General features: G+C 38.8%; 3 protein-coding genes across 7 annotated transcripts; 2 read left to right on the top strand and 1 right to left on the bottom strand.

Annotated features, from left to right (window-relative positions):
- The first annotated feature begins 2,013 nt into the window (after positions 1-2,013).
- Positions 2,014-5,700, top strand: LOC7488384 (ATP synthase subunit beta, mitochondrial). Its single transcript, XM_024607043.2, has 9 exons — positions 2,014-2,605; positions 3,325-3,400; positions 3,492-3,580; positions 3,743-3,860; positions 3,938-4,041; positions 4,133-4,291; positions 4,387-4,611; positions 4,706-5,017; positions 5,215-5,700. Exons 1-9 carry the CDS (start codon positions 2,126-2,128, stop codon positions 5,329-5,331), a joined length of 1,680 nt encoding a protein of 559 aa, XP_024462811.1. The 5' UTR covers positions 2,014-2,125; the 3' UTR covers positions 5,332-5,700.
- A 1,367-nt stretch (positions 5,701-7,067) lies between these two features.
- Positions 7,068-10,510, top strand: LOC7482865 (fruit protein pKIWI502). Of its 4 annotated transcripts, none has more exons than XR_008059948.1 (6): positions 7,068-7,932; positions 8,406-8,505; positions 8,615-8,710; positions 8,806-8,872; positions 9,262-9,720; positions 10,197-10,510. XR_008059948.1 is itself a non-coding variant. In XM_024607046.2 (5 exons), exons 1-4 carry the CDS (start codon positions 7,445-7,447, stop codon positions 8,821-8,823), a joined length of 702 nt encoding a protein of 233 aa, XP_024462814.2. In that variant the 5' UTR covers positions 7,069-7,444; the 3' UTR covers positions 8,824-8,872; positions 10,197-10,510. The 4 variants fall into 4 exon arrangements, 2 of the variants coding, with proteins under 2 accessions (XP_024462814.2, XP_002311484.3); XR_008059947.1 differs by having other exon boundaries at positions 7,070-7,932; positions 8,792-8,872; XM_024607046.2 differs by lacking the exon at positions 9,262-9,720 and having other exon boundaries at positions 7,069-7,932.
- An 802-nt stretch (positions 10,511-11,312) lies between these two features.
- LOC7482866 (CAX-interacting protein 4) lies at positions 11,313-14,037 on the bottom strand. 2 transcript variants are annotated; one of them, XM_024607044.2, is made up of 3 exons: positions 13,870-14,037; positions 12,908-12,980; positions 11,313-12,508 (listed from the first exon to the last, which is right to left on the bottom strand). In XM_024607044.2, exon 3 carries the CDS (start codon positions 12,481-12,483, stop codon positions 11,518-11,520), a length of 966 nt encoding a protein of 321 aa, XP_024462812.2. In that variant the 5' UTR covers positions 12,484-12,508; positions 12,908-12,980; positions 13,870-14,037; the 3' UTR covers positions 11,313-11,517. The 2 variants fall into 2 exon arrangements, with proteins under 2 accessions (XP_024462812.2, XP_002312425.4); XM_002312389.4 differs by having other exon boundaries at positions 11,313-12,542.
- Positions 14,038-14,214: the final 177 nt, after the last annotated feature.

Genomic DNA, 14,214 nt, shown 5'->3' on the forward strand with positions numbered 1-14,214 from the left:
AAAACATTTTAAGAATACCTAGAGAGTATCTTTTCATAGTACCAGTAAGAATTTATTTTTCACACGTTATTTTTTATATAATATTAATATTAATAAAAATATAATAGGCTGTTTAGGAACTTTTATATACCTAATAAATACAGAGATAACATTATTTAAAATATAGCTGTGTAAAAAAAAGTCGATCATTTTCTTGGCTGGGCTTAAAAGAGATTAGTTTTTAGAGGAGGTTTTGAACCCTTAAATTTAAGTTTATCTTAATAGAACAATAAATACGAAGCACACAGCCTTTCCTTATAATTTTATAGAAATTAGTTAAGATGGAACTTATAAAATATTAATAATCTCTCTTTTATTATACGAGGCTAACGGTGCGTGAAATAAAAAACGAATAACGGCACTTGAGGGTCTAGCTGCTGTGGTCAACCGTGTGACTTGTTCCGCCCCCGTCCCTGGTTCGACCCTCTATGTGCACGCCTGTCACCCCCGCGGTGCCTTACCTGCTCCTGGGCTTGCAGGATGTCCAGTGGGCCGTGGGGAATAGTCGTGGTGCGCGTAAGCTGGCCCGGACACCCCACGTAAATCAAAAAAAAAAAAAAAACGAATAACGGTATGAAAGTTAGTCAGCCAACTGAGTGTATTTTCCGAAACCCAAGCCCTGAGCGGACAATCACTGTGGGCTAAAAATGCAAAAGTCAGGTGTATGATTGGGCCTGAACTGACCACGTGGGCTCGAATTCTGATAGACGGTTCAAAATCAACACAAGGGTGATGTTCGAGATGTGACAGCGTAAATCTACTGCAATCTAGGCCCAGAGGTGGGAGCTTCATCAAGAAGAGATCCACCATGCTTTTTATAAATGAGCTTGACACAATGATATCTAATTATTATGCATGCTCATGCTGATTTATTCTGCTGACAATTCCGATTGCGATTTAAATTAAATAAATCATGGATAATTTAACTCTTCTGTTTTTGCTTTTCTTGATTGTACATCATTCTAAATAAATAAATAAAACTCAAAAAATTAAGAAAATATAACGATCAAAAACCAATTAATCATAGGGGTTGAAACAAATGAGATTACAAATGTGTGTGTCTATATATATATATATTCTTTTTAGTTTAACGTGGATGTCCGGTTAGCTTGCACGTACCTCGACTAATCCCACGAGTCCTGAAGTTAACGACCATGTAAGTCTCTAGTGACCATCATATGAGCAACTACAGGGCTCGAACTTGAAACCATAGAGAGAATAAATCTTTTAATCCTAAATTTTTATCATTGAATAACCATTTAGATAATTATTACAAACTACTTTTGTAATTTTCTCTTGACAGCATGGATTGGTAATGTATATTAGTATTACCAATCCATGCTCTAAATTACAAATGTAGTCACGAATCTCTGATTTCAGAGGTCTCCACCAAACACACCACAGACTGCTATTCCTTCTCTCTCTTTTTTTTTTTTTGACCAATTCAATAAATTCTTTCTAAAAAAAAAAGAAAAGAGAAACCAATCATCAAGAACAACATTTCCCCCCACCCGTAACTTTCGGATGGGTGCCGGAGACAAGGGTAGTTTAGTCCGAACGACTTTAACTTCTTGTTTCCTCGTAGGTTATTTGTAACAAGAAGTCAAGGTTACAATGGTATTTCTGTATACTAATAAAATTCTAGTCACTGAACTCACTCCATGAAAACCTGATCTGAAGACGCGCCCCGAAAAGTGAAGGAGAGGGCAACTTGTCTTCCAGACAAAGACGACGCCGTTTACAGCATCCATCAAATCCCAACTGCTCGCCACGTGTCTTCTTTGAAATTATCAACCGCAGTGGCCAAGGATTTCGTCAATGCCCCATACGCCATCGTTTCACTCCCAGTCGTATGGCTCTACATTACAACCTTGTCAGCAGCAACAAACGAAGGAAACTAAATTCAAAAATAGAAAAAAATAAATAGAATTTTCCAATATAAGGTCACAGTAAGTCAGTAACAGTAAAGCAGTGAATCAGATCCACTATTAGCTGAGCCTTAGCTACATATAACAGTATATCGGTCTCACAAACCCTAACATTCACCCCTCCCTATCTGTCTCCATCTTCCTCTGAAGCCCTAACCATGGCTTCACGCAGGCTTTTATCTTCTCTTCTCCGATCAACTTCTCGCCGATCTCTCTCCAAATCTACTCTATCAAATTCTCACCCTAAGCTCTCTACATCCTCCACGCGCCGCGCGTCACCTTACGGCTACCTTCTAAACCGCGCGGCTGAGTACGCAACCTCTGCAGCCGCCGCATCGCCTTCGTCACAACCGCCTCCTGCCAAATCGGAGGGAACGAAGGGGAAGATCATCGATGAGTTTACCGGCAAGGGTTCGATCGGGCATGTGTGTCAGGTTATTGGTGCCGTTGTGGATGTGAAGTTCGACGAGGGTTTGCCTCCGATTTTGACGGCGTTGGAGGTTCAGGGACACTCGATCCGGTTGGTCCTTGAAGTGGCGCAGCATTTGGGTGAGAGTGTTGTTAGGACTATTGCTATGGATGGTACTGAAGGTTTGATTAGAGGCCAGCCTGTGCTAAACACTGGGTCCCCAATTACTGTAAGAAAATTCGTTCAGTTTTTCTTATGTTGTGTTTGTTTTTCAATTTCATGGTATCTGATGAGAAATGCTGGGCTTTTGTTGTCTTTCGATTTTCCTTTTAGAGTGTGATGATCCATGTTAAGATGGGTTTTTCTTTTTATTGTAGATCTGGGGTATTTGTTTGCTATGATTATTGCAGCGATAAAATTGGAATAGGGGTTTATGGAAATAGAAAACTCTGGAAATTGGGATCCGTTTTCTTTCGTTCTTTTTTTTGTTTGGTGTGATTCTATTTTTAGTGCAGGAATATGGGAAAGTTGAAAGGATATTTTATTTTATGAAATAAAGGATATATTTGATTGCAAACCGGAAAAAAGGCTTGAATCTAATAGGTTCAATTGCGGATTTATATGTTACTGGATTTTATGTAACTGTTTAGTTTTTTTGGGTGATCTCTTTGATGTGGTGTTGATGTGGATCAAGGTTTTATTTGAAATATGATTGCTGACACTTGAAGGATAAATTTTTTAGTGCAGGCTAAGTTCAAAACTCTGATGCTTGGCTAGTGTATCTACCCCTTATGCATTGGTGTTTCCTTTATAATGTTTTATTGTTTATTGCTCTGGTTTGTTATTGCGGGGTTTGTCTGTGGTTTTCAAGTAGGTATTATTTGTGCTATGTCTCTGTTAAAAGTTGCATCTTCTAAGCTGATTTCTTTACTGGCATACGCTCTATAGGTGCCTGTGGGTAGGGCCACCCTTGGTCGTATCATCAATGTCATTGGAGAAGCCATTGACGAGAAGGGGGATCTCAGTAAGATATATGCAAACCTTAATCATTTGATCAGTATAGTATACTATTATGATGTGAAAATTTTCAACGACTATGTTTTAATCCCCATCAGAGACAGAGCACTACTTGCCTATTCATAGGGAGGCTCCTGCTTTTGTTGAGCAAGCAACTGAGCAACAGATCCTTGTTACCGGTATTAAGGTAACCGACATATATATAGTCTTATTTAGAATTGTAGTTGATGCCCAGGTTCTTATTTTTTTCATCCATTTTAAACAGGATGGATGTTGTTTTCATGTGCTTCAACAGTCGAAACTTGATTCTAGCATTTGGAATTTATGCTCTCTTATTTCCTCCCTACAGGTTGTCGATCTCCTTGCACCATACCAAAGAGGAGGAAAGATTGGACTGTTTGGTGGTGCTGGTGTTGGAAAAACTGTGCTTATTATGGAACTTATCAACAATGTTGCAAAAGCTCATGGTTTGTTTGGCTCCTACAGTAATACAAAGTTTTTTTTTTTCCACATTCTTATGATTTTTATGGTTTTCTGTGATCAGGTGGTTTCTCTGTCTTTGCTGGTGTTGGAGAACGTACCCGTGAGGGAAATGACTTGTACAGAGAAATGATTGAAAGTGGTGTCATTAAGCTAGGGGATCAGCAGGTCAGTACAATTGGCCATTCATCTGTTTTTCTATTTTAATTTTCAAGTTAATACTTACTGAAATTTTGTAATTTGCCTCTCTTCATATCAGTCCGAGAGCAAATGTGCTCTTGTGTATGGTCAAATGAACGAGCCCCCTGGTGCTCGTGCTCGTGTTGGTCTCACTGGGCTTACTGTGGCTGAGCACTTCCGTGATGCTGAAGGGCAAGATGTGCTTCTCTTCATTGACAACATTTTCCGCTTTACCCAGGTAAAATTCAATGCCAATGGATTTCTGGCTGAAACATCTTAACTTGTTTCCTGTTGCTGAGTTACAAATCTTTTATTTTGCTCTTTGTCCTGCAGGCTAACTCAGAGGTGTCTGCATTGCTTGGTCGTATCCCATCTGCTGTCGGTTATCAGCCAACCTTGGCTACAGATCTTGGAGGTCTTCAAGAGCGGATTACAACAACTAAGAAAGGTTCTATTACTTCTGTCCAAGCTATTTATGTGCCTGCTGATGATTTGACAGATCCAGCTCCTGCCACAACCTTTGCTCACTTGGATGCCACAACTGTGCTGTCACGACAGGTATGGCTGTGTTTACTTGAAGTAGGCTAGCAGTCACAGCATTTGTGGTGCTAATATAAATCCTAATTGCTATATTGCCACTCCTATTGGACAGATTTCTGAGCTTGGTATCTATCCTGCTGTGGATCCCCTTGATTCTACATCTCGTATGCTCTCACCTCATATTTTGGGCGAGGACCACTATAACACTGCTCGTGGTGTGCAGAAGGTTCTTCAGAACTATAAGAATTTGCAAGATATTATTGCCATTTTGGGAATGGATGAGCTCAGTGAAGATGATAAGCTGACAGTTGCCCGTGCTCGTAAAATTCAGAGGTTCTTGAGCCAGCCCTTCCATGTTGCAGAAGTTTTCACCGGTGCTCCTGGAAAGTACGTAGAGTTGAAGGAGGGTGTAGAAAGCTTCCAGGTGCTTTTCCTTATCCTTGTCCTTTCTGCCCCTCTCTATCTGTGACACTTGCATAAACATGAACCCACAAGTTGGTCCTGTCTGTCAGATTTTCTTATATTGCATTTGCTTGGCTAGATGACATTTGCTGTCTGGTTGGGTTCTGCTACACTAATCATAGATTTAATTCGTTGGCAATTCTGTTTTTTGTATGGCAGGGTGTGTTGGACGGGAAATACGATGACCTTCCAGAGCAGTCATTTTACATGGTTGGCGGTATTGAGGAGGTTATTGCCAAGGCTGAAAAGATTTCCAAGGAATCTGCTACTGCTTAAACAGACCAACTTTTTTCTCCTTTTCTTCCCTTCAACTGATAATTGCAAAAATCAATAATTAAGGTGGTGCTGGTGATGCTAGCAACAAGATGTTCATTTTTTGAGATCAAATTTGTCAGGATTTGCAATTTCTGTTTTAATGTTGTTGCAGAGTGTGAAAGAGGAATAGAGCTGAGACCTGTCCAGCCAAGCCCCCCTTTCTCCGTGTTGCTTGAATGAGGGGGCAACAGAGGGAGGTGGGCTTGTATATTTTTCCTTTATCAACTGTCAATTATCTCTTGAGAATCTTTCTGACAGCGTTTACGGATAATCCTGTTTTGAATATTGCAAAACTGGTTCAATTGAACGCACGTCTGTTAACTTGTTCTAGTGTGGCTCCGCACGTCTGTTAACTTGTTCTAGCGTGGCTGGTACAAATTTGTTTGGACAGGGCTTTTGAACGGAATAGTTTCTGGTTTTGGTAATCAGAAATTCTGTTTGCATCTTGATTATTCTGTAGTTTAGAGTTTATTGGTGAGTACTATACGATGATAGGCTCGTATAGTAGTTTGTCGTGGACCTGAGTTCTGTATATGTCTGCAACATGTGCCCAGGTTGACCACGGGAATGATTTGGTTAAGGCAGTGAAAGGGCATCCTTTGAAATGTGTCCGCACCTAATTTTCATTGCAAACTCAATTTGAAAAATAAAAAACCTGTACATGTTACTCGCTGGCATCAAACGTCGTCTTATGAAAGTCTAGGTTTTGGTTCTGGCAACGAGATGGCTTGTATATATTCTACCCCTTGCGTTTATGGAAAGTTTGTGTTTTGAGAATCATTGAAATGTGCATCTGTTATTTAAGATTTTATTACATGTGCAGCAAGAGGAAGCTTGGTTATTAATAAAAGCAAGGATTGGGCAAATGAAAGAAGAGATTAAAGATTATGAAACCTTTGAACGAAATAAGTAGAAAACAAGTTACAGCTTTATGAGCTATGACCCCTGGGTTACACGACATGGTATGGGTGGTGAACCTTGTGACCTCTCAACTCGGGGCTTGATTTAGATGTTGTTCGTGCTGTGGATTTTTTTTTATATATCAAAATAGCTATTTAAAAAAAAACACAAACATCTTTTTAGATTTATAAAAAAAAATCACTTGATGACCTGTGGGTTTGTGTTTATAATAAAAGTTCAACTTGAATACATGGTTTGTGTTTTTTTTCCCTCGCCATTATTTTATTATCAATTAAATTTCAATTTTTTTTAATTTAATTGATGCTAGAGAACGTCACCTCTCTATTTATCAGTTGTTAGTTACATCCAATTTCCACGTTTTCATTAGATACTTCTATCTTGGATGCTAAATTAAAATTCAATTTATTATAAATGATAATTTTAATATAGAATCATAATAGATTTCTTCTACTTTATTAGCCTTTATCTGTACTTTTTATACAAATTAGTTAATTGAAATTCACTGTGAATTGTTGCTACTTAAAGACCGGTTGAAGCTTATTTCAACGTTTGAAATAAAAGTGCTTGTTAGGACCTGTTTTGGCTACGTTGCTCGACCAAAATTTTATAAAAAAATATTTTTTTTATATTTTTAGATTATTTTAATACTTATATTAAAAACAATTGAAAAAAATATTATTTTAATATATATATATATATATATATATTTTTAAATAATCACTTCCATAGTATAACCATAAAATTTTTAATTGCACCAAATATTTCATCTACCTCTCTACTTAGATTATATTTGGGCAGACTTGATAAGGTCAGAAGGTTTTGGACTTGATTGATATTTAAAATAATACTTTAGGGGGTAAAGTATACTTTCCCTTTATAAAACTATACTGCAGCAGACAACAAATTCACGGGCCCACTACTTAGCATATATATTTACAGGATCACTCGAGGACATGACAAGTGGCAACTCACTCAAAACAATTCACCAACGGCGCATTTTATCAAACGCCATCTCTGCCACCTCTAGCGCCGCCAACCTCTAGCACCGACCGCTTCTCCCATAAACCACCGTAAAGTCTCTATCTCTCCTTCTACTCTTCTCTCTTTATCATCGCCTCTTCCCCATGCGCACCATTGCCCTCCCCTCCTTTCCATGACTGTCCTACGCCGCCTAGCTCCAAACCACCTAACCACACACCTCAGACACCACCGCATGCGGCGTCTAGCCACGGTCGCCGCTGCAGTATGGCAAGACACAACAGTCTGGACACAAGCGCCTCTCTCCGGGATCGAACCAGCAGCCGAATCACTCTTCCACGTGAGAATCGACGTTTTAGACTCTCCAGACCTCGCAGCGTCACACACACGTGCTGGACAGTACTTACAGCTACGCGTCCCCGACGTGGAGAAGCCATCGTTCCTGGCCATCGCCTCGCCGCCGTCCGACGCAGCTTCAAAAGGTGCGTTTGACTTTTTGGTGAAGAGCGTGGCTGGATCGACGGCAGAGCTGTTGTGCGGGCTTAAAAGAGGAGATGTGGTGGAATTGAGCCAAGCTATGGGTAGAGGTTTCGACATTGAACAAATTGAGCCTGCCGAGAAATATCCCACGGTTCTGATTTTCGCCACTGGATCTGGTATCAGGTGCGATTTCTTTCTCTCCTTTTGTTTTCGATGCTCTCTTGATGAGAAATGAATCTGTGAATTTTGCTCATTTCTGCCAAAAAATTATTGTACACAAAATCTTAGAATGGAACATTAGTGCTATTCAGTTTCATGAGCTTTTGCCTTCCATAGGATAATTTCTAACATCAGATGATGCAATTTGATAATTAATATATTGCATTTCGATATATTAACACAAGCATCATTTGCCATCAAAAGAAGAAGTTACACTTTCTTAGCCAAATCCTGGCTTGTAGTAAACCTGAAGTAGAAGTAGAGTGTGCCATTTAGCCAGTACTAGATGTTTCTTGTTTTGGCATTTAGCAACCTTGCTTCATTGCCATTGATTTCTTTTGCCATTGATTTCTTCAACATCTGAACTCTAAGTATTCTTAATAAATGCTTTTACTTTGTCAATTTCTGTACTATTTTCGTTCTTTTCTCTCCTGCAGTCCAATTCGATCTCTTATTGAGTCAGGTTTTAATGCTGATAAAAGATCTGATGTGAGGCTGTATTATGGGGCTAGAAACGTAAAGAGAATGGCTTACCAGGTTTGTTTGCTTTTTTCTCTTCTTTATGGCATACTGCTGTGGAATTGCTCTTTCTTGTCCAGTTGCTTTTGGTGGAGTTGATTGAAGCTTGTGATTCTTGCTCCTATAGGATAGGTTTAAAGACTGGGAGTCTTCTGGTGTTAAGATCGTGCCAGTGTTATCACAACCAGATGATAATTGGACGGGTGAAAGTAACTATGTACAGGTAGATTGTGCAGACTTGCTTTTTAAGATTGTTGATCTGGGAAAATCAGATTAACATCTATTCATATCATTGGTTTTTCAGGCTGCTTTTTCCAGGGCCAAGCAAATTTATAGTCCTACAGGCACTGGTGTTGTTCTCTGTGGGCAGAAACAGATGACTGAGGTTTGTTATAAGCCTTCATTTATTTGTCTTCGGTTTTGTTTTCTCATAATGTTTCCTGCATTTATAATTCCTAAAAATGCGTTGTTCATTCATTTGCCATGTTACTCATGATCTAACTTTGGGCATTACTTGCAAATTATAAATTAGGAAAGTGGTCTTGATTATTAAGTGCATGCTTTGCCTTGCATCAGCATGGAATTTTTCCTCATTTCATCAAATCATTGCAAATTAATGCAGATGGTATATGATGTATGGAAAAAATCTTCATTATATGCCAGAGCATGCTGCAACTTCTTTTGGGTTTATTTCTTGATTGGATTTCTCATTTTATTAATCATGCCATCCCACAATTTACACTCTTTCTCCAACCCCTCTTTCTTTCTTTGAAGCATTTATGCTTGACACTTGAAACAATTGATGACCTCAACTAACTGCACGGAGAGTGAATTGTTGAGACGACGAGGAAAATAAAATGAAAGTGTAGATCTCAATAAGCATAGATGATGGTTGTTATTTTTTGGGAGGTTGATACTTAGCAAGGGTGGAGACTCCCTTCCCAAACCAAGAGTCACCATGTGAGAAGCACACTTTTAAGTTTGTTAATGAGTAGTTATCCATTCCTCAAGCAGGGGTTCTGGGCTCTGAGGTCCTGCCTTTGACATTTACTTAGAGCTGTTTGTCCCTTCTGCTAGGGAGCAGTTGCATAAGACATCAATCATCTGAACGAGTTTGCAATGGTTTAGCTACTGGCCTAGCTGTGTTCTAATACTAAAACAGCTATTCATGGTGAGGAGATTGATTGAGTAAAATGGCTAGAAAGCATCGGTGCTTTGAACTGAAAGGACAAGGTTAGTAATATAAGACGTTGAAGGCAGCAAAATTGTTGATAAATGTTTTCGTAGCTTTTGAATGAGTGACAATTTGCAGGCCCAGCTTGGCCTACTAGGGTAAGGGGAGCTGCTTGATATACTTTTTGAGAATCATTCTGTCACAATAAGAATATATGGTGCATATTGATTTTGCATAAATGGCTATGGGTTTGATGAGGGTTTGGATTATTGCCTCTGGAAATACTATTCTTGCAAAACTAGTAATTGTTGGTGAGTTGGGAATTTTTTTCTTCTATTATTGTAAGCAAACTGTTCTGTTGAGGAGATATCCATTCTACACTAATTCAAATGACATAGTAATGCTGTTGATGTGCATAATTTGATGTTGTCTAGTGGTTTGTTTATCTAGTGAATGCAACGTCAATCCCATTTTTAGTGTCATTATTGTCTAGATTTACGCGAGTAATAACATTAATGTTGATTGCACTTTGCAGGAAATAACATCAATTCTTGTATCAGATGGAGTCTCAAGTGAGAAAATTCTGAAGAACTTCTGAAAATTATAGACGAGGCTCATCCTGTTGTATTTATTTTGGAGCAACAATTGATAGTGATTCTTTATTCCCACTGCTGAGGATAAAATGTGCCACTCAGCTAATAAAACCAATTTTGGAATTTTGAGCATCTTCATTGTTTGTTGAAATTGACAAATTGTAACTGCTAGCAGATAAGTTACAGGATCCACACCTCTTGTTTTTAAACCCCTTATTTTTTTATGACAGAATCCCGAGTCATCTTGAATGATCCAGATTAGGACTTTTTGATGTGAGTTTTTATGAAACTGCCGCCTGTACAATTTTTTTCCAGTTCCAAAGATCGGGAATTTTATAAGCAAATACACTCCAGGAACTTGTCTTTTTAAGACCGATGTACTGGAGAAATTTTCCTTTATATGTTTAAGATTTAAAATATCAACTTCGTTACGAGGGATGCCAAGTTACCCATTCCCATATTTTACTATATCCCATAGATGAATTCTTGAGCAGTAGTCTTGGTTTTCCTCAGGTGTCTTGATCATCTGCCAAGCAAATGAACCCCGTTTCTGCTTTTTGCCTATGGGCGTCATACTGATGCTTCAGTTGAACTGGATACCTGAAGCCTGCGAGCATCAAGGACTGGGTTCTCTTAGCAATTATGTATTGGAATACAAATGACAAACCTTACCTGCAATACATCCTGTGCTGGATGGAAAGCCATTCCAAGCATACACACTTTATAGTCTTCATTCACCATATGGTTGTGTTCCGAGATGAATTAAACAGTACGATGCACAAATTGATCTCAAGGAAAAGAAACAAGTTATCTGAAACTAGTTAATGGACAGTCAATTTTACTATGTAATTGTTATCACAAGTTGCTGATGAGAGTAATATGGGAGACTGAAAACCGAAGACGATTTGGCGTCCATCTTTGGAAACCTAAAAGATTGTACACAACGGCCCTCTAGAATCATACATCACAAAACCTGAAAATATGACGCTGCCTAACGGGCTAGTGCAAAGCAAGATTTACACACGGCAAAGACGAAGCATGAAAGACCGGCCCGCGAATTGTTGATCAGATAATTTGAATTGTGTTAAATATAAGAAAAAAAAATGGCAGTTGCAGGCGTCCAACAATTTCAGTGCAAATTACAGCAAGTTTTTATCCACGATTAAGTTTCGTGCTCCTCCAAATTGAACAAAAAAAAAAAAAAACGGATTTTTGGCAGAAAATGATCTAGGCATTCTGAACACTACGAACATTAAAATTGTTCTAGACCACCATTGTATCTGCTTGCCCTGCATGATTTCCATTGTTCTCTTCCGCATGCTGGTGAGAATGATCTTCATCTTTTCGGTGCAAATGGTGATTTTTCTCATCATCAGAGTGATGGTGTTTGGGCTTGTCATGGTTGTGTCGATGATGACCAGATTTCTTGTGCCTTGATAGTTTGTCTGCTTCTTCAACATTGTCATCTGATGACTTTCCTAAAGATCTGCTCCTGTCATGCCCAAGCCCATCAGAATCCGACGACCTTGAATCCATGCTGTGTGATCTTTGACAACGCTTATTATGCTTTGCATGACTAGTCCAGTGTTCATCGCCTGAGGAACCTGAATCATATGACTCAGACCGGCGATGGTGGCATTTGTGGTGCTTTGAATGACCTCTCCTCCTGATAGCACCATTGTCTTCATCGCTTGAAGAATCTGAAGCACTGGATTCTGATTGCCGTCGTCGTTTGTGATGCTTTGATCGGCTTCTCCTCTTGACAGCTTCATCATCATGGCTTGAAGAATCATTATCACTAGAATCTGATCTTGAATTGCGATGATGTCTGTGTCTTCTATGTTTTCTCTTTCTCCTCTCTTCTTCGGAATCAGACTGGAATTCATCACTTGACACTAAGGACTGTCTCCTTGACTTGTGCTTGGGTTTCTTTTCCCTCCTCTTCTCATTCTCACCTGAATCGGAGTGGAAGTGCTTCCGGTGCTTCTTGTGAGTTCTCTTCCTACTCTTTCTCCCATCACTGATGTCACTATCGCTATCAGTATCCGAGTTTGATACAGATCTTCTTTTATGCTTTGCAGCCTTTTGCTTCCTAACTTTGGCTTCAGCATCAGCCTTCGCCTTTACAGCAGCTTCTAACTTCTGCTCCCATTTCAAAGGGGCTTCTTTCCTTTCCAAAGCTCTCTTCTTTTTTTCCTCAACCAACTGCATGAACTTCTTGCAGTCCATTTATTTATAAAAACCAATTCAATATCTGCATCCCGGTACGATGATGACCAGAAGTACATCTCAAAGAAGAGAAAAAACAATGTTAGTTCTTCCATCACCAACATAAGCTTAAAAGGAAAACGCGATGGCCAGAAAAGCAAATGGGACTGTTTTTGTTTTCAGTACAGGGCTGCTACAAGACTGTAAACGATGAAACAGCGATTATAACAATTTGTAGTTACCCATGCAATTGTTAAGAACTAAAAGCATATGAACTGAATGTTTGTAGAAAAGGACCAATAATTAATGCATGTTCAAGAAAAAAAAAAATACGCTGTTAGCAGATTATTGGTGCTTAGAAACAAGCAATATATATTAAGAATTATGAAAGATAATAACCCAAAACAATGTATACCATCAGGCAAATTTGATTGAACTTTCTTACCTTATGCGCAGAAAAGGAATGCCTCCTTCAAACCCAGAGCTATTAGCTCTCCACAACAGTAAGAAAAGCAAGTCTACATGGTTACCAAAAAACAACTAAATCAGTAACAGAAAACTAAACTTTAGAAGCAGACTTAAGACTCAAATTGCAGAAAGAGAATGGGAGAGTTTCAAATTTTTAAACATTCAAAAAAAGTGATCCTAGCAATACGTAGTTATTTCTTTTTTTCATGGAAAGACATTTCCTGAGCACAAATACACATGTACACACAAGAACATAAACCTTCAACAGATTTCAATACATTTCTGACCGAATCAAGAAAATTACAGCAATGAAACCAATTATTGTATATTGTAGTTATTAAAGAAGTGTTCTAATGATCCCTATCCATTTAAATTAAATAAAAAAAAAAGAAAACCACATTTGAAACTGAAATGTGATGGTTATAGCCATTACAAATGGAACAAAGAATGCTATCATCATAGATTACTTAAAACTAAATGCTGAAGCCAGAACGATACATTCCTGGGCCAAGTTAAAACAACCATCGATAGTTCATTTCCCATTCACCCAGTCCGCTCAATAGTTTATTTCCCATATACCCAGTCTGCTCCTTTTCCCCTTTTACACACATATGTTCACTTTTCTGCAAAGGAAATGACTGTTCAACAGGGGACTACCTCAGAAGCCTAAATTAATTGTTCATCATCAACCTACATGAATCTTTAGAAACTAAGTAATCAAGATCGACAGCTAACATTTTTATCGGCTGTAAGAACCCTGGATCATAGAAATTCGACAAAAAGAACAAATAATACTAGATTTGCAAGATCAAACAAATGGGTTCAACTAGCAAATAAAAGAAAAATAGAGAAGGGAAAAGATCATGGGGAAAGATAAAACAACCAAGACCAAAACCTAAGCCCTAGAAATGAAAGAAAAATGAATCGCTGAATCCGTACCTTGAGAAATATTAAGATCAGAGAGAATGAATCGCTTTCCGATTGGTAGTAGCTTCTTCTCCCCGCCTCGCCTCAACTAGCTGCTTCTTTCTTTCTTTTTCCTGTTTGCTTGACCTTTCAAGTTCAACTGAGGCGGCATGCCAATTTAACGCGCTCTCTCTTTCTAGAATGATCTTACATGTGCGGGCTGTATAGAAAGTGGAGTCGGCACGCGCACGCCACTTCACTCGTGTGAGACGCGTGCCCCTCTCTTTCAGACACGTACAATGACACTCTCTCAATTTTTCAATTGATAGTTTGATACAGCGGACACGGTGATCCAAATCTTTTTTTTTTCCGTATACT

Source organism: Populus trichocarpa, chromosome 8 (assembly GCF_000002775.5).
Source record: "Populus trichocarpa isolate Nisqually-1 chromosome 8, P.trichocarpa_v4.1, whole genome shotgun sequence".
Taxonomy (NCBI): domain Eukaryota; kingdom Viridiplantae; phylum Streptophyta; class Magnoliopsida; order Malpighiales; family Salicaceae; genus Populus; species Populus trichocarpa.